The sequence below is a fragment of the Sprattus sprattus genome (genome assembly GCF_963457725.1).
Source record: "Sprattus sprattus genome assembly, chromosome: 13".
NCBI classification, from domain to species: Eukaryota; Metazoa; Chordata; class Actinopteri; order Clupeiformes; family Clupeidae; genus Sprattus; species Sprattus sprattus.
This window is the reverse complement of record NC_137911.1, coordinates 9,290,520-9,315,683: the sequence shown is the minus strand read 5'-3', so window position 1 is coordinate 9,315,683 and position 25,164 is coordinate 9,290,520. Positions and strand designations below refer to the sequence as shown.

The window sequence follows — 25,164 nt, the reverse complement described above, 5'->3', positions numbered from 1 at the left end:
CCATTTTTTTTTAGCCATCAACCAAGATGATGAGTGAAAACGATGAAAACATACATGGAAAATCGACCATGGATATACCTCGATAGCAATTTAACCATCAACAGAAATGTAAGACAAAATTGAAAAGTCAGTAAGAAAAGCTAAAATATATGAGGTAATACGAGGAGAGTCGGAGATATCAGGGTTCAAAAGGACAACAGACCTAATAACAAACACATTAAAACTAATAAAGAAAGCTTTCATCCATCAAAATGTGTTGGTTTGTCTGTCTTGTATACATTAAGTCTTTCAATTTGGCTTGTTGTTTTTGTGTGATATTACACTTGAAATTAGTAGTTGACTAAGCAAGTTCTTGTAGCAGCTAGCTAACTAGCACTCGCTGCTAGCTGTCGTGAGGTACTACTACAGTTGTTATGCTAGTCAACTAACTCCCATCATGAGCTGCATTGCCTGCTCGTAGAAAACCCGTAATTGCATAATTAACTGAGACCGTGATGAAGTGCTGGTTTTGTATTGTGTGTACTGTAGAAGACGTGCCACTTGAAAACGAAAAAAAAAAATAGCTCTTGACTAAGCAAGTTTGTGTAGTAGCTAGCTAACTAGCACTAGCTGCTGTAAGGTACTGCTAAGGTTGTTATGGCAACTGGTTAGTATATATCAGTGTAGTAGCTAGTCAACTCCGGTCATGAACTGCATTGCCACTCGTCTGATCTACGTGAGGAAATATAGAAACCCGTGGCCAAGTAAACAGAACTTTAACCTTAGGTCGTATGGTACTACATGGTATTAAAAACAAAAAGTTAAACATAATTAAAGTTTTTATCGAAATTAATTTGCCTTCTCGCTGGAAGAAGACCACTCGTGAATAACTCACAACTGTAACCATAGGAGCATGTCATAACATTCCATGACGTTTCATTTTGATGCTGGAACCGGCTCCGGCGGTGGAAACGCAGGCCGGTGCTGAAAGGAACCATCTCAGGCTCCGGCTCCGGCTCCGGCTCCGGCTCCGGCTCCGGCTCCGGCTCCGGCAGTGGTTAAAGTGGGATTTGGTAGGTGGGGGTACTCTATTTTCCGGCGTGGTGGCGGCGGCGGGGGGGTATTTGGTGGATCTGGTGGCGGTGGCGTTGAAATCACCCATTCCTATATTTTTTTAATCACAGTGATATAAGGAGGTCTAACCAAATACCTAAACCAGGGATGGATCATGAGCCTTTGGGCCCCTATTTTGGTTCCATGAGAAAATTTTGAATTTGGTAAATATGATTTCCTGTATTCTGGTGCATTTTGGGGATGGCCAGCTGGAAATGAACAATTAGTGCTGACATTTAGATTTGAAACTCATAGCATTTAAGCGATTCACACATTTTAGAATGTTGGCCTATAGTAGATAGATGTTTATGCTGTAAACCACTTAGTTCTTTAGTAGGCTACAGTATAGTGATATACTGTAGGTCTTCTCTCTGAATGGTGACAGGCCTACTGCAGACATGCCGGTCACACCCATCCACCACGCAAGGTTACAGAGCTCTTTATCATAAAAAAAAATGATACAAAAAATACTGATTAGGCTACATGAAATGGAGCAGAAGAAATGAGCCTAGGCTACTGTAAATCTACTACTCTTACACTTGTGTTCCCATACTGTTTTTTTTAACAGAAAATGGAAACTTCCAGCCCCTGAGCTTGTAATTGTTTATTATTTTTTGTCTATCTGACAAGCTGACGTGCTAGCCAATAACCAACTAGTTGCCCATTGTTAATGTTCGTCATTCTCAGTCAGGGCCAGAGTGATAGAAAACGAATAACTAAAAGCCTGGTTCTTTCTTTAAGTTGTGTTTGTTGCCCTATTTAAAATATAGACGTTAGACTTTAGCTTACTACTTCACCTTGGACTCCAACATGCACTCGCTCTGACTGGAACAGTCTAAACACTTACCGCAAAGCGTCGCGCTCTCAACTGAACTGACAGGTTAACTGTTTTTTTTCGCGCGAAGGGATGAACAAGGCGGGGCTAGGGGATGATATTACGTTTTGATTTGATCGAGACGCTGATGAACTCCTTCAGAAGGAGCGCGAGCCTTTCACAGTGCACGTATAGGCCGGTTCAGACCAAAGATTCGCGACGAGACGAGACTGGCCTTAACATTAAAAAAAAAAAAGTTTTTTTTTTTAAGAATCTATTTATTTATTAATTTATCTAAGGTGCCGGTACTGAGTACCGGAGCGTTCCGGCCCACTTTAATCCCTGGGCACCGGCACCGGCACCGGCCCCGGTGGAAAAGAGGTATCTGTCCCTCTCAATTCAAGTGCATAACTAGGAATATTAAGTGACACCTTCCATACTTTACTTTTTTTCACTCTATCCCTCTCACTCTACTTTCTCTCACACTGCATCTCTCTGCTTTACTCCATTTTTTCTCCTTCTTTTAGTATTTTCCCTCTTCACTCTCTCTTTACTGTCTTTATCCAGAGCCACTCTTGTTCACTCTTCTTTCCTTTCTTCTTTCTTTCTTCCACTCTTCTTTCCTCTCTTTTTTCCTTCTTTCACTCTTCTTTCCTTCTTTTTCCTTTTCTTCTTACCTTCTTTCACTCTCCGTTTCTTCTTTCACTCTTCTTTCCTTATTCCACTCTTCTTTCCTTTCTTCACTCCTTTTACCTTTCATTTTTCCTTCTTCCACTCTCCTTTCTCTTCTTCTTTCCTTCTTTTACTCTTTTTTCCTTTCTTATTTCCTTCTTTTACTCTTCTTTCTTTTCTTCTTCCTTTCTCAACTTTTGCATTTCATGCACTGGTATTTCCTTCAGGAAATGCATTTTCTAGTTATTACCTCCGCCAGGAGGTTATGTTTTCGCCCCTGTTTGTTTGTCTGTCTGTTTGTTTGTTTATTTGTCAGCAGGATTGCGCAGAAACGCATGGACCGATTTCGATCAAACTTTGTGGGGAGATTGGTTAATATAATGGCAATAATTGATTAGATTTTTAGATGTCAAGGTCAAAGGTCAAGGTCACAAGGCGGAGGTTTGCATTCTCTGAATGCTCCCATTCTTGTTATTATTATTATAGAAGAACAACTCATGATTGCAGTTTTCACACTACAATGACATGAATCACAAAACACACAGATAACAATAATTGGTAGTCGATAACCAACGGCAACGGATACGTAATAACGGATACAAATGTATCGCTAGAATGTATGCTTCCCGTTGTTACAGATACAGAATTCTCGCGCTGGAGCACTCAAAAGGCGCGGAAGGCAGCGTTTTTTTGTTAAAAAAGTCAGTTCAATAAAAACAGTCAATGATGATGATTTTTCACAACGGTATGAATCTTGTTCTGATATGTTTCACGTGTACAAAATGGAGGCTACAACATAGAACAAATAGATCGTACATAAAGCTATAATTTCAGATTTTAAACATGAATCAATTAGGAAGCCTGAATTCTGCAACCACAAAGCCACACGAGGGTTACCTAATGCTGTTGGCATGACAACGTCAACATTCTCCCAGAGTAGAAGTCGTATGGAGTGGAAGTAGCCTATGGTCCGTTTTCAGAATCGTGTAAGTTTACACTTAAAATAATTTTGACTCCGGGTTTAGTGGCTCTCACTGTACTTACACAGAAATATACAGTATAACACAACTTTTGAAAAATTCTCACGCAGGTATTTATTGCTAGTGTCAATCACATTATCGTTCGTGTCGGTTACAGTTGAAGTTATCAGACTGAATAGAATGTATTTGACCGTGACTGGTAAGTGTCAGCCTAAATGACCGTACTTCTGTTATGACTTTAGTTTAACCAGGCTATGTAGCGTTAGCAAAATTGTAGAACGTGATGGAAAGGAATGAGGTGTGAAGGGCTGAGATGTGAATTAATATTACATTCCTACTATTAAAGAGATTATAATGTTTTAGTATTTCACCAAGCAATTTAAAGTGCAATGTATTGACTTTCAAAATTATATCAACTCTCTCTTTATTTTCCTTTATTTTTATTTTCCTACCAACATAATGTAGGCTTTAATAATGTTAAACGTTCTGATCTTCTCAAAGAAAAACCTCCAGGCCCTTAAGTCATTCAAGCCCAAAACATGGATGTCTTCCAAGGTGCCAAAGTTAAGGCCAAGTCCCAAAATAATCGACGTGGTCAAAAAGTGTACAAGCAGCTCCTCACCAATGCATCTCATGGCATTACTTTCTCAGAAGATGTCATTATGGAGATGGGACCAGAGGCTGTGCCTTACAGCAAGGCCAATTTCCACTGTTTGTATGATTTATCTGGTCCACTGGCACCAATCTTAAAACAAAAGAGCAAAAAGAAAAGGTGGATCAATACACATCATTCGAAGAATGAAAAAGGAATCCTTGTGAAGGAGATTCCGCTTCTACCACCTGTGCAAGCTTCTCCGATTAATCCACTGGCTGCCAAAGATTCTCTGACTTTTTCCATCAACCAGGACAGCTGGTCAGATGCCGTCAGAAGAACAGGCTTGCGTTGGGTGCCTAATGTCTATAGCTCTCTGAAGCAGACCACAAGGAGTGATGAGGATGACAAACCCAGGATGGAAACTCAGTGGGATGAGTTTGTACTGAAAAAACTGACCAAGACCACGGCAAAGTGGATTGTCAGCCAACAGATTCCCAACCACTGTATGGAGAAGTTGAGGCTTCAGTCTATGCTAAGGAAAAAGTATGGGACTGCCAGTGTGACAGACCTGGTGAATGATGACTGTATGCAAGAGAAGGACTTTTGCTCTTTTTTGGAGCCACGAAAGCCCATTGCCAAGCAGAAAGGTGCAAATGAAAGCCAGGCTGAGACGCCATTGCCAGTGTATTACAGGCAAGTCACCATACATTAAATTAATGTATATACTATCACGATGGAAAGCCACTACTGAGGACCTCTGCATATTTTGTTGTAGAGGCTATTTCCTTCCAATTCACTGTTAAAAACATTGTTCACGAGAATTCAAATGGACATTATAGTTCTATGAAGGCAGTCTTTTCATTGGTAATTTGGTCCAGTACTCCACAGACTCACTGAATACCTCAAATGTTTTATTTGTTCCTCTAACGTTTCATCTGCGCCTCTCCCTTGCTTATCCTTGTTAGGATGCAAGGCTACTCCCTCCCGACAACTACCACAAACAAGCCCGGTGGGGTAAATCAGACGGCCGGAGATGTTTTGGTGAAGCGCAGTGAGCCCCCTCAGACTCCAAAGCTGCCGGAGAGCCTGAATACCCGGATAGGCGAATGCGTCTATCACACAGACAACAATTATCAACAGGAACTGTATCTAGGTAACTTTTTATTTAAAGTTTGTTTATGGTTTGAGTAACCATTGCATAAATATTAGCAGTGAATTTAGCTGTATTTTAATACTTTAATTGAATTGCTTTTGCAAGTGATTTATTTCCAGGTGACTGTTGTTGAGTATTGCAACAACTCAAAATATGTCTCTGCAGGGATAGCAAAACCAGTGCATCAGCGACTCACGAAGAACCCTGACCGAATTATCATGGACAACAACTCAGAGTACCAGAAGCATCTTCAGGATTTTTACCCCTGTGGACCACAAACGTTTATGACAACACTGGAGGAGGTCAAAACACCACAGAGAGAAGGTTGCTCACTGAGAAATGTGTAATGATTGACAAGCAGACATGTGACTCTTATACAGCCGCTGTCTCAAACAACAAATTTAACACCGACTCACATACACATACCAAAAAGACATTTAAAAAGGTAGCTTAATGAAACAGCCTTTGTGTGCTATCCGATGGTCTACCACACTGTACACTGTTAATTTCTCAAGTCTTTGTTTGATGTAATTTAAAACTCATATATATATATATTATCAGGCACTCTTGAATGAGCCTTAACATGCTGGCGCTGTCGCTAGTTATAGGACGGACTGAAAGGGGACTGCGGAGATGGGTTGACCTGCCCACTAGTGCTGACTACGCTACAGAGATTGGTCTGATACCACCTGACAACGGTGGCCTCCTGGTTACTGTGGCGCCCAAGCAGAAGCGGCACTATGAGCCCATGATAGAGCTCTCCTCCCTTCGTTATGCTGTCGAAGAGTGGAGAAGCTCATGGATGATCAGTATGTCCCGTCCATCTCACTCATTCATCTCATTAACACGCACGCACGCACGAACGCACGCACCCACGCACACACACACACACACACGCACACACACTTTAAATGTGTTCTGTGCACTTAGACACAGATATCAAAGAATAATAAACTCCAATGTACAAAGTAGAAGAACGTTCAGGCAATCTTAATAAAATCAATTCTGACCAACCTACTTTGCTTTTGTTTGTTTCATTAAAAATGCTAATAAAAGAATGTAACCATCCTCCCCATTTAGAAACCACATGGCAAAGTGTGACCATTGAAGGCCTGAAAAGAGCCCTGACTGACATGCACTACCACGTCCGTCTGGGTGCCATAGCAACCTGTGCCTCAGGAGCGGTGAGCAGGCCAAGGCAGGCGGAGGACCCGATAAATGCTGGTGAGTCTCTAAAAATAGGATCTGCTGAATTTACCAGATCAAAATATTGGTATGAATATTTGCACACAAATGTGACAAAAAAATATGAAAGCCTATCAAAGTATAATTATATTCTATAAGACTTTTAAAGTTTATGAGAAAGTATAAATTATATCTTAGGTCAGGTACTGGCTTGATGAACGGCCATTTTGACCCATCCTCTTATAACATGGCTGGTAGCCGATATAAGCAGGTAATAACAGTGAAGTTTGTTGTGATCGTCTTGCTGTTTTGCTATCTCAGCTCAGTTTGGGCGTAGTTGGGACGTGCATCCGGTTCCTCCAGAGTTGCTGCCACTGATTGTGTCAGCGCTAGATGACCCTGTCAGGAGGGTACAGATGGCAGCTGCTGTGTGCCACTATGCCATGGGCACACCTGATCCCAGAGCCAGAGAAATTCTCCGTATTGCCCTGCACAAAGGTAAGACCTCTGTGCTTGTTATATCCACAGGCTGAACAAGACACAGGGGATTCACTCTTGTAGTTGAGCCAAGCAAGAGGAAACTCTTAAATTGACACTTGAACAATTTACAGGGTGGTACAAGTTGTTGGTTGATATTAAATTAAAGTGGAGGGATGTAACTACACTAACTCAATGGCAATAATTCATCATTGTATCTTATAATTAATATTTTAATTGATTTCTATTAATAAATAACACAATAACACCCAAAGGCCTACTTTTATGGCGTTCCTCTGCTCTCTAAATCAAATAACAATAACATTAACAGGGCTTGTGCATTTGATCAGATGCTTCTGGTCTGGGAGCGGACAGCTGGTTGGCAGCTCAGTGCTTAGCGATGGAGGGGGAGGCCAGCCAGGCAGTCATTCAGAGGATTCTGTCTCAGCACTTTGTGAGCGAGGCCAAGACAGACAAGGAGCAGGCGGCCTCGCTCCTATCCAGCCTTAGCAGCAAGACGGTTTGTTATGTCTTCTGCCGCATTAATGCTGTCTGCACGCTTAATTTATAACAGCCTACTTAGCCATCCGACTCTCTCCTGGGCTCTCACTCATGTAAAACATTGCCACTCTGCAGACTCTAGTGCGCTCCCTGCTGGCAGAGAAGCTTAACTGTCTCGAATGGAAGACCAGAGTGCTGGCCTGTGAAACCACCTCACAACTGAAAGGTCCAATTAACAAGGTAGATACACTGCATTTGAGAGAGCTGTCCTAATATAACATAATCATCAAGACTAAGTGTATATTATTATTATTATGTATGATATTATTGTACATGTATATTTATTGTTTTTGTATACAGGGTGCTTTCAATGTAGTTATACTGTATGTACCCATGCCCTAGGACCTTGTAAACAAGCTGATCTATCTGATGTGGAATGACTGGAACAATGAAGTAAGGCAGAGAGCAGCACAGGCCCTAGGCAAGCTGGGGATGGGGAGACAAGTGCACAATGAACTGAGGTACTTGGCAAACAATCAATAATCCATCAATACATACATATACTGTTCTAGAATCAGATAGCCATAGATAGAAGGAAGTTTTTTTTTGTGTGTTTCTGAGTGTATTTTATGTTGCAGTACATTTAGAAGTAAATAGGTCAGAGTGGTGGGAAGGTACAATGAGAATTTACCAAAAGACGTGACCAGATCCAAAAGTGGATTTTAGGAAGTTCTGCAAGTCCAATACCATTCTCATCTTTTAAAAAAAGGAATTGAGATGACTTTGAAATATTATACACACAGTATATTTACCAAAAATTCAGTCTTTGTTTCATGTGTGACACACCTTTATTCATGTTACAACTACAAATCCTTATGTGCATGATCCCTGCATTTGAAGTCACTTTTTCATGAAAGCATCTCCTCAATACTGTATGAAAAAGGTTTACACAGCTGATTGACTAGTGATTAAAAGGCGTGATCGTCTAATCTGACTCCTGTTCCCTCAGTGAGAAGCTGGAGGAGGGTCCAGGTCCATGGCGTGTGGAGGCGCTGGTGCTTATTGGCCAGCTTCGCATCATGACGGCCAAGCTGCTCCCACCCTTCCTGCTCTGCCTGAACGACAGCTTCGTGGCCGTACGCAAGCAGGGCTGCCACACCGCCGGGGAACTCGAGATGAAGGACAGCATGGTGAGGGCTGCAGATAGAGTCGGCAGTTTCTCTCCTCCTTAGAAAATCCACACAATACTCTATATCATATACTACAAATATGTACTGCAAAATCAATCAGTGTCAATTATGCTTGTATTGGCTTTGGTACTCCTGTTGCCTTCTAAAAAGCACAGGGCTTATGTGCCTTTTTCTGATTTAGGTAATGAATCAGCTTCTCCACTTGATGCAGAATGATTCTGCCCCAGAGGTCAAAGTTGCAGCAATTGCTGGTGAGTCCAGAATTATTAATTTCTACAATTGTCTGATAAGACTCGTACATACTTCCAAACAACAAATGGCAACAAACGTAACAACCCAACAACTGTTTTATTGACAATTTGACAATTTTGATATTTGTCTTTCCATGATATATATTTATAAACCCTCAAATATAGAATAGGGAACTTGGATGTTGTTCCATGGATTTGTTGAAGCCACTTCCCCAATTTGGATGGTCATAGGCCCTTCAATCCCCTTTGTCTTAACCTTCCATGACCTCTCTGCACTGTTGGGCTTCCACAGATCCCCACCTTTACTGTCCAACGTAAAACACAAGTAATGCCAACAGGCATGCTTTAATTTTTATCACAACTCCCAATTACTGGTGACCTTTGTTGAGCCATTGTCAGCCAGCCCTTAGTGTGAGTCAGCCCTTAGTGTTTTAAGTGATGTTGGCTCTGTGTGTGTTGCTGCAGCCCTGGCGAACATTGGCTGCCTCAGCCCCCGCCTGCTGGATAACCTCCTGTGGGCCCTGCACCATGAGGTGGAGCCCATGGTGCGTGTTGCTGCCTGCCAAGCTCTGCTGAAGTTGAGGGTGAAGGGGCCAGAGCTGCAGCAAGTCTTGCAGGAGCGTTTTGCACTGGAGCCCAATCTCCAAGTGCTCAGGTAAGACGTCAGGGATGGGGCCCCAGTTTCCCCACATCTTCCCCAATGCAAGAACGTTATTTTGGCAGTTTTATTTCTCAAACAAAAGATAGGTTGCGCAATGCAACATATACAAAGAGGGCACTGAAGAGGGCACACGCCACCCCGCTCCACTGGCTGGCAGTAGCTGCTCGTATTAAGTTCAAGTCACTTATGCTTGCCTACAGAGTGCTTGTTGGTTCTGCTCCCACCTACCTAAATGCTCTTGTAAGGGCAAATGTTACACCCAGGACGCTGCGCTTGTCTAGTGTGTATTGTGACTAACAGCTTTGTTCAGATTAAGATTGTCATTTTTGAGTGATCCTCCTCCTTACTGTCTTTTTTGTATCATTAGACATATCGAAGTGCTCCTGAAATTCCATGGTTACAAACTTGAAGGTGACAAAGGCATGGTCCTCAAAATCAAAGATCAGGTAATGGTCTATCATTTCTACATCATGTCTTCCCATCCATTATAATGTTTGTTTATTTATTAATTCATAACATATACCTTGTTTGCATATTCATTATGGAGTAGTGATTTCCCCCTCTGGTAAAATTAATTTCTCCCAGACAGATAAGGGCATTGCATGACATCGTGTTTTTAGTAAACTTTATACCATATTATGCAACAAGGCTTAATCTGTTGTTTTGCAAACAAATTCCACATGACTTCAGTATCACACCCAATACTGTTGGATGTCCAACCGAGAATAGAACATGGACCAACCTCTTTTTTCGCTTCCATTAGGTCCAGAAGCTGTGCACCAAGGACATCATAATTCAGAAAGTGATGATTCTGCAGGAGCTTGAGTCACTGCAGAAGACGAAGAGGAAGCTTCAAGGGCCCCAGGACCACTCTGAGACATCAGACAGCCTAGTCCTCGCCGAACTGCTTCATGAGCAGTTTAAGGGTTAGGAAATCCCGTTTTATAAAATTAACACAGCAGATGAACTATATTCTAGTCCAATGATATACTTGTTTTATTTTGTTTCACATTATTTATTCCTTATAAATAAAAACTATGCCATCAATTATCATAATAATTATTTTTTGTTGTTACTACTACTGTAACTCATGTGGAGTTACTATCCTCAGGTTGCAAACCTGCCTTCCTCACAGAAGTAGAGTCCCCACCAAACATTAAAAAGGAAAGCAAGGTATGATATTCACATATTTTACAACAGACTTTGCAGTGTACAATCTAAGCTGTTACTGTGTTCATATGGTTAAATATAAAGTTGTATCAGTTATCTCACAGTCATTATATTATGATGTGGTCTTAAAGAAAAAAACTCTCTGATTCTTTTTATGGTGTATTATTTAAAAAAAAATGTGGTTCTAAGAATGAATTCACATGGAAAGACTACTTAAAAAACCTGTGGGTAACATTATTATTACCTTGTTTGTTTTTGTTTTCACAGTATTTACTCAAACCTGAGCCCACAAGTGCAGACTCACCAGAAGATGACAAAGCACCTAACCAGACATAACAGGGCAAACATATTAACATTGTTGTAAGTCTATAATGGTATAAGAAGAGTCATTAAATTACTTTGATATCTCTGTGTGTTTGAGTCCTGTTTTCAATGGCTAGGGTGATCAAGAACTTATCCTATGCTATATGTGAACAGCTCTGTATTGAATGATCCTTGACAAACCCTGTCGTTTTAGTTGAGAGCTGAGTTGTGGGAAGACAACATTTTTATATTTCGTGTATACATTTACATTTTGAACAGTTTTGGAACTTATATTCAATTCAGTGGCCAGAAGCCTGTATGTTTTACAAGTGCACTTGCAAGGAAAAACTCCCTGTTAACAGGAAGAAACTATAAGGTGCCTAAGAACCTCGGCACATAAGGGAGGGCCCATGTGCTAACTGCTACCTAAAATGTTAAACTGGCATTTAATTATTTCATGTGTTTTCTCTTAAATGTGGTTTCAATCTATAAACAGAAAGTAAGCGGCAAATAGGAGTACATAGAGTATATGTTTGCAAATATGGCTTAAAGTTAGCCGAAATTTCCAAACAATGGTCCCTCAAAACAATGATTTAAAGCAGGGGTCTCAAACTCCCCCCAAAGGATTTTATCAGGCCCGCGAAGTTCCATTGATTTACAACAAAATTATAAAAGTTCCATTTATTTCAATGGGCCACCCCAACGTTTATCGTACAAATCTGGCCCTCCAATGACCAGACTGGACGCTCATCGGCCCCCGGGTAGTTTAAGTTTGTGACCCCTGGTTTCAAGGAAGAAACTGAATAATAAAATAAACCACTCATTTAAACAAGCGAACCGCATATATTTCACAAGGATATGAAATGTTAGTTTATTTATTTTATGATATGATAATAACATATCGATTTATGGTGTGTTTTTGTGGTAGAAAATGATAAACTAAACTAATTAACTAACTAATATAAACTGACGTGACTCCACCATAAGATTCAATTGGCTGGCATGTTGACTGACGTTACATTTATGCAATAAAATACCACACCACCAAACCTCATAGAAAGTGATCATTTATGAACTATGCCGCTTACCAAGATTGACTATGGCACTCGACCATTCTGTGAGAGCTTACACAAAGTTACTTCGGTGAAACATTCTCTCCTTCTTTCTGCGAATGATACCAGCGCCCGTCTACAGATTCTCTGTTCTCTGAAGATACCCACACCAACGTTAAAAACTACAAACTTCCGATTTACTTATACACTCTACTACATCAACATGAGTGCACAGGGCTAACCCAGAGTGAACATTACTGCCACTAGGCGTTGGGGAGGCAAGTGTCTAACTGGTTTTCACCTCCTTTAGATCTGAAAGACGTCGAGCTGATAGAGTTTTCAAGTCAATTGTCAACATTCTCCACTTTATTGCTTTGGGGAAATATCGTAGATCTTTTGGTTATCTTGAGAGGTAAAGAAACACGTTGCAAGTGTTGGATAATTGATTTAAGCTTTGTTTATATTTCCAAGCCTCACTTTTCTGTTCGCTGGTGAGCTGCCCTGTGTTGGCTAGCTAGCTAGCAACTCTGGTATTAGTCCAAGAATCCATAAAGTAAGTAGACGCCTTCTATATCGCCCATTTTTAGGTTATGATTAGTCATTACCGAGAGTCACTTATATGTTTCTGAGTAGCTACCGTGGCAATGTAAGCTTTCTTATTGTGGTATGTGTCTGTTTATCTAGCTAGCTTGCTTAAGACCAGCAAGCACAGACCATTTGAGGGATTATGAACTCAAATCCAGGGTGTTGTCTGCACAACAGCTATGTGTATTTCACCTATGTAACGTTGCGTACAACGTTGAACACATTATTGTAACTTATACATCAATTGAATATTGTGAGTGAATGGAAGCATTTACACGCTGGCAGGTTGCTAATTTACTCAGGGTTAGCTCGCTGCAGTTAACACGAAAAAACGAATCAGATAGCATTACGCCCCAGACAGAGCATAAATGTACTGTACTGTAAGGAACTGAACTGTATCAGTGTAACTCAAGTTATGTAAATTCCGTAGCAAAATATTGTAGGTGACTTGCAATTAACACGTATGGACGTGACCCTTTTTTCTGTATTGTAAACAGGTCCAAGAACTAATGTTTTAAAATTGTTTTCACAGAGTTATATCAAGGACCCAGAAGACGTAAACGTCAAAGGCTCAGAGGAAGTACCCTAAAAGCCATTGAAGGCCCAGGCTTGTGGAAAACTATAGTTATTCTTGTAGCAAATTGATCTCAAGATCTCTTCAGGCAGGACCGCATCCGCGGATAACAGCAGTAAATGGGTAACAGTGCGCTCAAAGCACATCTGGAAACGTCCCAGAAGACTGGCGTCTTTCAGCTGACTGGCAAAGGTCTCTTAGAGGTAGGTGTTAATATCACTGACTTCAATGCCACGCAGGTCGCCTTGTTTTGTAACAAATTGATCAGTGGATGAATCCCTAAATATATTGCCTTTGATCAGCATAGGGGGTGCATGATCCATCTATATTACAGCAATGACCATGATGGTGTTTGTAACGGCAAACTGTTTGTGTATTGCAGTTTCCTGAGGAGCTTCAAAGATTGACTGGGAACCTGCGCACTGTCGACCTCTCTAATAACAAGATTGAGGTGCTACCTCCATTCATAGGAAGCTTTTTACACTTAAAGAGCCTCACCATCAACGCTAACAAACTAAGTGAGTCAAGAACCCACATCTGCATGAATGAGTTCAGACGACATTGATTTTCATCTTTGTTTCCTCCTGAAAGGGTTTGCGTCTAGTGCATTATTGATGCAAAGTTGACATGGTCATGCAGAGTCCAGCATCCATTTTCCTAATGTGAGTTGTTTGTTTGGTTTCCCTTCTTATTTATGAAGAATTATGTTTGGTATAGGTAGATGGAGTACTTTATTTAACCACAAAGAGATTGCTAATTAAATGTAAAATGTGTATTGTACATTGCCACTCAGAAGACCTGACCCATAGGGAGTCATTGTTGATGGCTATTGCAGTTCGCAGGAATGACCTCCTGTAACAGTACTTATCTCAGTGGAGCTGAAGGAGCCTCCGACACTCTGTTGTCTCACCAGTAGGTTGTGTAGGGGTTGTTTAGGGGTTGTGTAGTGTTGAGTGTAGTGTAGCTTGTGCAACATCCTTTTCTCCTCAACCAAGTCTAGGGTTTCCAGAGCAGTCACTGGCTCTGATGCTGCTACACTTGACACAACAGACTGATATGCAACATCTTGCTGCACACGTTGAATGACTTAAGCTTTCTCAAAAAGTAGAGTCTGCTCTGTCTTATCCTGTTGACAGCCTTTGTGTTACATTTCTATTTCAGTCTGATGTGAAGCTGAACGCCCAGGTACCTGTAGCCCTCCGCCCCTTCTCCAAGTATGGAAATAGCTCAACTATCGCTAAGCTTCAGCTTAGTCTGGTCCTCCTGAATCCACAACCATCTCCTTTGTCTTGGTCACATCTAGGAGAAGATGGTTGTTCATGCCATATAACGGTCCATCAGTTCCCTGTACTCAGTCTCCTGTCTTCAACTGACACACCCCACAACTGCATTCAAATGCCCTTGAGCAAGGCACTTACCCCCAATCAGTGCTCCCCGGGTGCTCAAAAGCAGCTCACTGTTCTGGGTTAGTGTGTGTGTGTCACTATCTCTGCCGTAAACACTAGTCACTAGGGCTCATTATCATTTCCATTTCCAAATGTCAGCAGATGATAGGACCCCAAGTTGTATTGGAAGTCTGAGGTGTACAAGGTGAAGAGGACAGATGAGTGCAGTCCCCTGTGACGCTCCTTTGCTGCTAACCACCTGCTCAGACACACAGCCCCTCAGACTGTGGTCTGTCTGTCTGGTAGTCAATAATCCAGGAGGTTGTGGACATTCAGCTGCATGGTGTGGGATGTATGAGCTGTACGCATTCCACACATTTTGCATAATTAAGTCCAGCATTTTATTTTCTCTGGTAGGTCAATTGACAAATTGTTGAAAAGTCTCCAGAAACAGCTATGCATTCGGATGTTGTGTTTATAGTCTGTCTGTGACTGAATTGATGATGTCACACACCAATGTAAACAGCAACTAAGATGCGAACTCCCATGGCAGATAATATTGACAAAATCTCATGGCTAACAGTTCGATGTCCGGGCTACAGGAACGCTCCTTCACAGGAACATGTCCAGGATTACACCATCCGTTGTTCACAGACACTGCATTCCCCCCTCCTTTCTTCTTACCGCTCTGCCGCTACAGTCTTGGTGGTAGTGTAGGCTTGGAGAGTGCAATCAGCTGGTCTTGGAGGTAAACAATATCCCACTCCTGTCCTGTTGGCCTAGTGACCTGACACAACAAAAGTTAAAAGTTGCAGGAGTATCAACAGAAATGTGTATAGCCGCACAGTATCCATATCAGCGTCAAAAATCTTTCGTTTACAGTGTTTTGGCAAAAAAAAGAACAATACGTTGACTGGAGCTGCTGCAACAGACTGCCACTAGCACGGCGGCATCTTCATAAACCTATAAAGATATTGACACCTGTGGTTGCTCACTTTGTGTATATATATTTTTTTTTTCCTGTCTGTCCACACAGCAACTTTGCCCAATGAAATTGCGAAGCTTAAGAAGCTGGAAACCCTCTCTCTGAATGGCAACCAGCTGCAGACTCTGCCAGCCTGTGTGGCCCAGCTGAAGGCCCTGCGCACCCTCAGCCTTTCAGGCAACCAGCTGCTGGAGTTCCCCAGGGGCCTGGGCACCCTGCGCCACCTGGATGTGCTTGACCTGTCCAAGAACCACATTCGGGCCCTGCCTGCTGAAGCGAATGAAGTACAGGCCATTGAGATCAACCTCAACCAGAACCAGGTAAGAGGGGTGATGTAGGTTGTCATCATGTCCCTTATTTATGGGTCCGTTGTGTTTTAATTTCCATGGGAATATAATGTTACATTAAGTAAATGTTTTTATAGCACAAGGAGCATGAATGTATTTATGCAAACAGAGTTGATTTCCATCTTTCTGTATTGACACCTCAAACTGCGTTGACACACTCTGGTCTGTAAAATGTGAACCTACACCAAGTAAGAGGGTGTGACTAGCAGGGCAGAGCTAAAAGGGAAAGTGGTAACTAACCACAAATTTCAGTTTCTATTCATGAAGAGTTCCGGATCAAACAAACCACCATCTTCTGCAGGCAATGTTTTGGACTCACATGTTAGGAAAACTGTATCTGGGGCTCTGAAATGAATGTGGACCTGTTACTAGCTTTACCAGTTGTCCCTTGTCCACTTTTAGTGTGCTGTAAAAATACATTCCAGAGGAAGTAACTTTCTCCTGCATAAACTACTTTTCTCATCTTCCTGAAACTACATGTAAATCTATTCTAGTAGACCCCAAAAAAATAATTATGAACATTGAAAATGAGGACTACAGTTTTCCCACAGCACCTGAGGGTTTGGTTTCCAGACAAGAAGGCCCACCTGGCACATATCACCAGATTTGTATTGTGTGTATCTGTGTGCGCATGTTTTCTAGCAGAACACTTGGTTTTGGGTCTGTGACACATGGTTGAACATGGATCTGTTTGCATGTGCATTTGCAAGTTGAGATTCATTCCTTCGTCTCTCTCTGTTGGTCAGATTTCAGTGGTCTCCCCAGAGGTGTCACGCACTCAGCGGCTGAAGGTGTTGCGACTCGAGGAGAACTGCCTGGAGCTCGCCTCCATCCCCATCCCCATCCTCACCGACTCCCAGGTGTCCCTGCTCTCTTTGGAGGGGAACCTGTTCGAGGTCAAGATGATGCGGGACCTCGAGGGCTATGACAAGGTGAGATGGGTGGATATGAATGACATTGTCTAAAGGGCACATGTTTGCTGATGTGGATTTCGGATATTTTTGTGGTATTATTGGTGAGGGGTCCATAGGATGTTAATCACTAAAGATAACTTTGACAGGTGAACAGCTGACCCTTTTTTTGTATGGTTTTCCAGTGCTTCGTTATGAGCTTTTTAGTCTTACTTTGTGTGTGATATGCTCTCATTATTACTCATTATTAGTCATTAGCTGTTTTTTTATGCCAGGTCTTCACTTGACCTGAGCCAGTGGCATTTAGGAACAATACTAGAGATGCGTATCCACAAGAACATGCAGTGTCATTGCTCTACAGCAACAGAGGATCACTTACCCTTGCCCAACAAATTAATATATAATGTGGAAGACGTGAGCATACAGCACACGGTAGCCTTTATGGTTAATAAAACAACATTCAAAATGAGTTGACCGTTACATAACTTACCCAGATCAAATCCGACCATTTGAGTCCAAGGTCTAAAGTTTTACAAAATTGTACACTTCCATGCTTTATATTTGAAGCATGTCAATGATGCTTAGATTAGTTTGAAATTCTCAAATGTCAATGAGTCTACTGGTACAATGAGTGGAAATGAAGGTACGGAAAAATAGTCTCACTGTTATAAAATCAGAACATCTTATTGGATGTAACAGATTAGTCCAATAATACATTTAGCAACTAAAGAAACCCATGTCTTTGAGAATGTGGCTTATGGTTTATGGTGTAGCCTATGCTGAGTATACTTGATTGTTCTGTAATTAATTGACATGAATTTTCTATCAAGAGCAAAGTACCAGGGTGTGTATGTGTGTTTGGAGGGTGTGTGTGTGTGATTGTGCATATGAAAGAGTGCGTGTCAGTCACAGTTGTCATAGTAACATAACAGTATATGTTTTAAAAAGCCTTCCATATGTGTACTAGCGGGGTATGTACTGGGGTATATACTGCTTCCAACGAAGTCTGGATTTTTATCATTGCCTCATCCACAGTCAAGGATGGCCAAGTATGCAGTAACTGTTCAAGAGCATCCTGTCATGCAGTCCCATTGACTTTGTGTTGTTTAGTGGAAGGGTTGTCCCATCCCAGTGAACTTGCTGGGGGCCATATGTCACAGGCTTTACCAGTCACTATATGTCTCCTTTCAGAAAATCTCCAGCCAAATATCTAAGATTAAACAAAATGTTCCCTTTAAGGTTCAGGAAAATCTCTGATAACCAGCCAGATTTGTGAACATATTGAAATGAGTGCTTCGAGCTCTAACTATAATCTTGCCAGCTACAATCAGTTGACTCTACCTAGTGTACAGCTAGCACAGCAAATAACATGACAATAGGTCAACTTTCCACCATTAATTTCAATAGGGGACAAAAAGAAACGACAACAGAAGGTCTGGCTGTTCAAAGCTTCAGTAGACCATTGATCATAGTTTTACTGAATTAAGTTGTGTTCAGTGTTGTTTTTGATGTCATTAAGTATTCAGTTAACCTTAATATCCATAATGCTCTAACCATCACAAATAAAAATAAAAAACATTTGCATCTGTGGCACACACTCAAAACCCTTTCCTTCTCTTTTTCATATCGGTGACTCGTCTTTGGCACTGTAGTACATGGAGCGCTTCACTGCAACCAAGAAGAAATTTACCTGAACAGGCAGAAGGTGGAACAGGCTGGGTGGACCAACTGTCTTTCTCTGCGTTGGTCCCTGGTCCCCTGTGGTGTGGTGGAGTCTCCCAATACAGCCACAGCAGCCGTGTGTTGACGTAGAACGAAGATGGGCTTCAGGGGACAAGGATTACTTCACAGCAAGCTACAGCTGCTTTTTCCAAGATCGCTTACTTACTCACACGGGGGAGTGTTTCCCTCCATGTTGTACAAACACTTGCACCTAAACTAGAGAGAAAGGAAGCGAGCACCTCTTAAAAAAACGATTCCAGGGATAATATACGCTCCTACTACAGAAGCTGCGTTCATTTACAGAACATCTGTATGTCTGTGCAGCCAGGCTTAACAACAGGATGAACACAATAATCAGTCTTCAATACCACTGGTATTACTGGGAAAAGCTGTATGTGTGTAGCCACCCTTGCTCGTGAGTCCATATGTGCTTTGTGGAGTAGAGGGCCTTGTCTGCAAATGTCTGTTGACCACTAACATAGTATACCTTGCTTCCTTAGTCTGAATGATGGTCGATGCCCACTAACAACCTCGGTCAATAGAGGATGCAGATTTTTATGCAAAATATTGATGATATAGATTCTATTTTTAAATGTCTTGACTTCGTTGATGGCAGAGTATTATTATTTTTTCTCAATGTGTTGTTATTGTTTTCCTGTTTAGATGGAGGAGGAAGCTGGAGAAGGTATGCTTATTTGGGTTTGAATTATGTACAAAAGCTGTGGAGGGTGGAATGAGCAGGGTGATCTCCTTCACAGTCCAGCAGCTTCGTCTGTATGCATCCACACTGCTAGAACCTATTTATGCTGTCTCTGATCGTCAGCTCAATGCAAGTCTTGTATCCATTGGCACTGGTAAATTTCGCTTGCAATTTTCCAGTATGTTTATATGTAAAAAATAAAAACGTAACTTATGTTCTTGTCAGTGTTAATGGCTCTGTACAAGATGTTGCTGTTTTGTATACATTGATGTCATCTTGCTTGTTGCACCTTCTAAGATAAATGAAGTATATGAACAGTTCCGTTTCAGCTTTTACTTGAATGAATGTTCAGATTTTTTTTCCAACCATTTTCATTCAAGTAGTGAAATGATCCATTGAGATGGTTCTTCTACACTTTTTTTATGACAGATGTTTAGTGAGTTTGTGATTCTGTTCACCACGTACCGTTAGAAGATTCAGTGAATGCCATGTCTTGTGTATTTTATGAGTTTTGCAGTTTGACTAAGAAATGAGATTGTATCAGACTTTAACAGAAATTGCATCCATATACAGTCATTGTATTCCACATATGATTATATATTTTAACAAATAAACACTATTCTGCTTCATGTGTAAAAGTGGTCGATTACCTGCCTGTAAATGTTCAGAAGCAAATGTCTAAACCTAAAGTTGTGTGTCAGTACATCCGTCTCATGAAACTAATGACGGACAGTCAAACCTAAACCCCAGCATCTACACTTGTCTCTCAGGATTAGTCCCTAATTCTAGTCCAATACACCTTTGGTCAGATTCAGGAGTGAAGGAAGGGGTGTACTTTGATTGGCTGTTTAGGTAAAATATCAACAATGACTACATTATGAAATTGCTGGAGATATTACATTCCAGTGATGGGAATTCCAGCTCTTTTAAGTGAGCCAGATCATTTCGCTCAGCTCGGCAATACAAGCCAGTTATTTTGGCTCCCAAACGATTGTTAATTTAGTTTCTCTTCTGGCTTTCATAACTTAGCCAAATGTATCAATGTTTTAATCTATGATTGGCATGTGTGCAAGTATATCACTTAAAGGTACAGTATGTAGGATGTGGTGGCATCTAGTGGGGAGAAGGGCTCATTCTAAACAAATGAAAACACAATGGTTCGTAGTTACAGATGATTATACCCTAGTGAAAACCTAATTATGAATTCTATATTCTGTTTCTGCTAATAAATCACCCTAAATCCTTGGTACAAATAACTTCAAAATAACAAACACAGTCAAACCTCTCTAGCACACCCTGTGGGAAGGATTTTGTGTGATTTCAGTCAGCAGTCCTTCTGTCTGCTCTGCAGGAGCTTGTATGTAGATAAGCCTGGCATGAGTTTTCTAGTAGGAACGTAGTCGAGCATAGCCTAGTCCATTTCCTGCGAAAAGAAACTTTATTGGCTGTTTGTCCAAGTTTAAATCTGATCCAAATCATACTCTATCTTATCATTATCCTAGTAATTATTTATTTCACAGATACATCTAACTACCTAACCCTAGCCAAGTTTATTAAGAAACAAATCTTACATTTGCATTGTTGTATTAACAGCCTAGCCAAATGCTAACTAGCAGGAAAACAGAAACATTTGCATTGTCAAAAGAGGTGTCTCAAGAGAATTCTGTACAAAAGCTGTGAAAGGTGGAATGACAAGGGAGCAGAAGTTGTTCAATGTACTTAATATTATGTCAACAATGTCCACAGAACTGAGTTGTGTTCAAACTAATTTAAATACTATTATAACAGAGGAAATAACTAACGTATGTGAAACCAACAAGACTGTATTAAGTAATTTCAATATTATTTGGTCAAGTTCACCTTAATTGATCAGGCAGTGTTCATCTAACTAAACAGACATTCATTTAAATTACCTAACTCACTAATTTAGTTCTTACTCAACTGGACTACTTTACTTACACCAAATGAACAACTCCTTGTAGTTCCAACGTAACTGACTTTAATAAGAAGTACTTTAATAGTTTGCGTTGTTATAAAGCTAGTGAATTCATGTGGGACTTACTAAACCTAGTTATGTCATCAGTTCCCACTCAATGTAGTTAAGTAAATTCAAATCACAATACCTAGGTTCTGTAATACTATTTATTTCCAATGGAAAACGACAACCATCACAAATATTTAAGGTAACATGACAGGTATAGTTTATATTTATTTCCCTTACCCTAAATAAAAAATGTTTTAGCTTAAAATGTTTTCCTTTATGCTATGTATATGTGTGTGTGTCAGAGAGAGAGAGTGTGTGTGGGGGGGGGGGGGGGGGGGGGGGGGGGGGGGGGGGGGGTTCATAGAGTTTTCTAAAATGAATACACAAAGGAAAAAAAATGTAACCAATTCACTGTTGATCTCCTGTTCTCATGTCCTTCAAGTTCCCTGTGTGCTGCTTGTCTAAAATGTTCCTTCAAATAGTTTGTTCTTGAGCATTGGGCCTTTGTGGTTTGTTGCCATCTAGTTCCATGTGTCAGGTTTGTTGGATAGCTCAAGTCCAGTTAATCCATGAGGCCAAACAAATGGCAAGTGCATTTGCAATGTTATCAAGCTCATGAAGCACTTCCACACCTTCAATGATTATTCCAACATCTGCCCGGCCATCTGCAGACTCCTCACCTTCCTTCTTTATGGCAAAGATTCCCAGGACTGTCTGGTCCATAGCCGCCTGGTTGTCTTCAACATCCTCAAAAACATAACCAATACATCTTCGGTTACAACATACATCACATTTTCAGTTTCTGGAGACAAAGTACAGTAGCAACCAAAGGTTAAAATACTTACCATGTAGTCTCTTATGATATTTTCAGGGTCCTCATTGAGGTAAACCATTAGTGCTTTCAGTACACAGGCTCTTCTTGTTTCAACAGCATCAGAGGACAAGATAAATGTGTGTGTGTGTGTGTGTATGTGTGTGCGGGGGGGGGGGGGGGGGGTTATTGCATCGTGCAGCAATTATCACTACAGATCATCACTGTTCTACCAAACTGGTCAGGCTACTAATTTTACAGTGCATTAAAAAAAAAATTGTACGGGCAGCTTTAGGTACTTTTTTGGCATGTGTTATGGTGACCAGCTGGTTCGTCTTCATCATCAAAAATAAATTAAATAAAAAATACCTTATCCAAGTCTGCCATGCTGCTCCTCCTTTCCTTTTGAAGATTGTCATCAGCTGTGTAGTGATGATCCAGCTGTTGCATGAATTTCAATCTCAGTGGGACAGCGGTGATGCGGGTAAACTCTGCTTCCACCTACAGATATTTAACAAACATAGTATAAAAAATGCACGATACAGGTCAATGAAAACAAGAATCAAATTATTAGACCAATGCAATTTTATTGTGACTTCCTAAGATGAAAATGAGTTAACAAATCAGTCAAGAATAATTACCAGACACGTGTATGTATCTTTTAAGGGTGATTATTCGGCGGGTTCCACACTTGTAGTCAACCAGGGGATAGTCGTCAATCAGTTCACTTAATAAACAGTTCCTCATTCATAATACTGAAAATGAAACACAACCAAACAAAAAAATGACTCTCTCGTATACAGTATTAGCTTTGTAGGTCTGTGGATACTTAAAGGGTTAGTTTGGACGTATTGCATCAAACTTACTACTAGAGCCACAAATAAATGCAGACTGTCCAGTCCTCAAGCTCAGAAATGTAGGGAAGACCTGTAATATATAAGTACAGTCCATTTAATATCAATCATCAGACTTGTGATAAGAAAATAGTTACAGCTTGAACATATTGAGAGCAAGTTATGTTTAGTTTTACAGTTGGGATAGCATTGAAAAATGAACGTGATATCATTCAACACACACAGAAAAAGTTTATAAGTTTGATACAAAATGGTTATTTATCTTAGAGGACTGTCAGGCAAATAATCTACATTTAGCTGACATGATCTAACATGTGCTCATATATGCTTGATTTTCGCAAGATAAATACAGTACGACCAGCAATATCACTCTTAAGCCGTGTACTTATGTTTCAATATCACAAAATAAAAAAATACTTGCAAAAAATATACTCACTCAGTGATTAATGTTTGAAGAAAGCAGCTGGGTAAGACCTTGACCCTGCTCACATTAAAGTGGCATTATGTAGGAATTGTACTTCAGGGTAAGGGTTAGGATTAGCTTTTTTACCTTAAAATAACAGCTTTAAAAAAAAATGTGGTGCTACAATGACGTTTACTATGGAGAATCACCTCCGTGCCATTGCCATACCAGGGTGCGTAGGCATATTACTGCATTATGTAGGTTTGCCGGAAGCCCCCCGGTTACTACTGTCTGCCGAACTAGTAAGTAGCTTATTTGCCGTCTTGCTTTGTCTTGTGTTGGACTGATGTTTGACTGTCTTAGGAAAGTTGTTGACTCACTAGTTTATCATGGTGTCAAAGTAAGCAAATTTCAAGAGGTTTAGCTGCTAGCATCTGGTTAGCGATTAGCAATTCCTACATAATGCCACTTTAATATGCACAAAGCATCACACTCAAAGTGGAGTCAGTTTCTGAGCATGTGCAATGTAAGACCTACAGAAACCCTTCTGGGACATTCTTAGTATGTGAAGAGGTGATTGTGCCATTCACTCAACAGTGTTATGTTGAGTTACCTTGGCTGACTTCTTTTGCTTTAACAAGTTTTCATTTTAATTTAGACTTACTAAAGGGGACTAGATTTTAAAACCAAACACAGAAGTGTTAATTAAATTGAAACAAATTCAATTCAAAGTACATTTATTGGATCCAGCAACTCACACAGAGTTCTTCACAGTCAATCAGCTTCGTCTGTATGCATTCACACTGCCTGAGCCTTTTTTGGTGGCAGATAGGCCCACATTATAGACTAAGGAATTGGCAAACTTATAATTTTAGAACTATAGTGTTATCATGGTGTCAGGTTGGTCATTTTTTCAATAAACTTTTGCAGTTACTTTGTGGTGACACACCCATAATGATTGAAATTTTGTCAGAGGGTGCCTTGATTTAAATGGCCAAACTATACTTTATATTATTTCCTATTGGGCTTAGTCATACATTGGCCTTGCCTGTGCCTAGGTTTTGTGGACAAGTATAAGGGGGACCTCTGGGGGATTTGGCATGCAATGTCCCTATTGTCATTTTAATTAGGACAGTCAATTATTTTTGTAATTGTTCAAAACGTGTAGGCCTACATTAGATTGAATTTGTTGGCCTATGCATGTTAAAAAATATTAACTAGTAGGGATTTCCTGAATGCTCTTTTGTAATCAGTAAAAAAAAAAAACATTGGCAAAATGTTATATTAAAGCGTAAAGTCTATTTAAAAATTATGTATCTCATTGACTCATAGTCGTTTCATATAATAGGACACATGATGGATCATGAAACAACTAATAAATCCATACTGTTTGCATTTTCTGAAATAAAACGTATAATTGTTGGCAATTTTCTCTGAACTCTCGTTTTGTTTATTGGGATCAGAGTCGTTGGTCTGTCCCATTGAATATTCTCTGCGGCATCCCTAAGCGGCATTCTTGCACAACCCCCACTTCAGACGGATCAGTCCAAACACTTCTGGGACTGCCACCCGGACGGGACGTTCACGCTGTTCAAACGATTTGGAGAGAGTGGTGACACTTTGTTTAGGGAATGCAGCAGGGGTTTCCCCCTTAAGTTTAACGTTGTTTTCCCTGCGAGAAGAACTGTTTTATTCGGTCCGATGAAGTTTAAGGACTCCGCAAGTTGTCGCTTCTGTGTAGCTTACGGAAACTCCGGTAGGACGGGATATGTAACAAACATAGAATGTGATAATTCCACTTGCTGGT

General features: G+C 40.6%; 2 protein-coding genes across 4 annotated transcripts; both read left to right on the top strand.

The window, feature by feature from the left end:
• Positions 1-4,097: 4,097 nt before the first annotated feature.
• On the top strand, positions 4,098-10,502 carry heatr4 (HEAT repeat containing 4; the record flags this gene model as incomplete). Its single annotated transcript, XM_080850160.1, has 14 exons — positions 4,098-4,846; positions 5,119-5,306; positions 5,472-5,630; positions 5,909-6,115; positions 6,387-6,530; positions 6,813-6,989; positions 7,319-7,488; positions 7,605-7,709; positions 7,872-7,990; positions 8,479-8,659; positions 8,841-8,910; positions 9,376-9,565; positions 9,939-10,017; positions 10,335-10,502. The coding sequence occupies 14 exons, from the start codon at positions 4,098-4,100 to the stop codon at positions 10,500-10,502; spliced, it is 2,706 nt and encodes a 901-aa protein (XP_080706286.1).
• Positions 10,503-12,386: 1,884 nt separating this feature from the next.
• On the top strand, positions 12,387-19,887 carry lrrc57 (leucine rich repeat containing 57). Of its 3 annotated transcripts, XR_013968861.1 has the most exons (7): positions 12,428-12,649; positions 13,214-13,458; positions 13,638-13,773; positions 15,677-15,945; positions 16,719-16,904; positions 18,536-19,020; positions 19,269-19,887. XR_013968861.1 is itself a non-coding variant. In XM_080849752.1 (6 exons), exons 2-6 carry the CDS (start codon positions 13,375-13,377, stop codon positions 18,575-18,577), a joined length of 717 nt encoding a protein of 238 aa, XP_080705878.1. In that variant the 5' UTR covers positions 12,387-12,508; positions 13,214-13,374; the 3' UTR covers positions 18,578-19,887. The 3 variants fall into 3 exon arrangements, 2 of the variants coding, with proteins under 2 accessions (XP_080705878.1, XP_080705877.1); XM_080849752.1 differs by having other exon boundaries at positions 12,387-12,508; positions 18,536-19,887; XM_080849751.1 differs by having other exon boundaries at positions 18,536-19,887.
• The last annotated feature ends 5,277 nt before the right edge of the window (positions 19,888-25,164 follow it).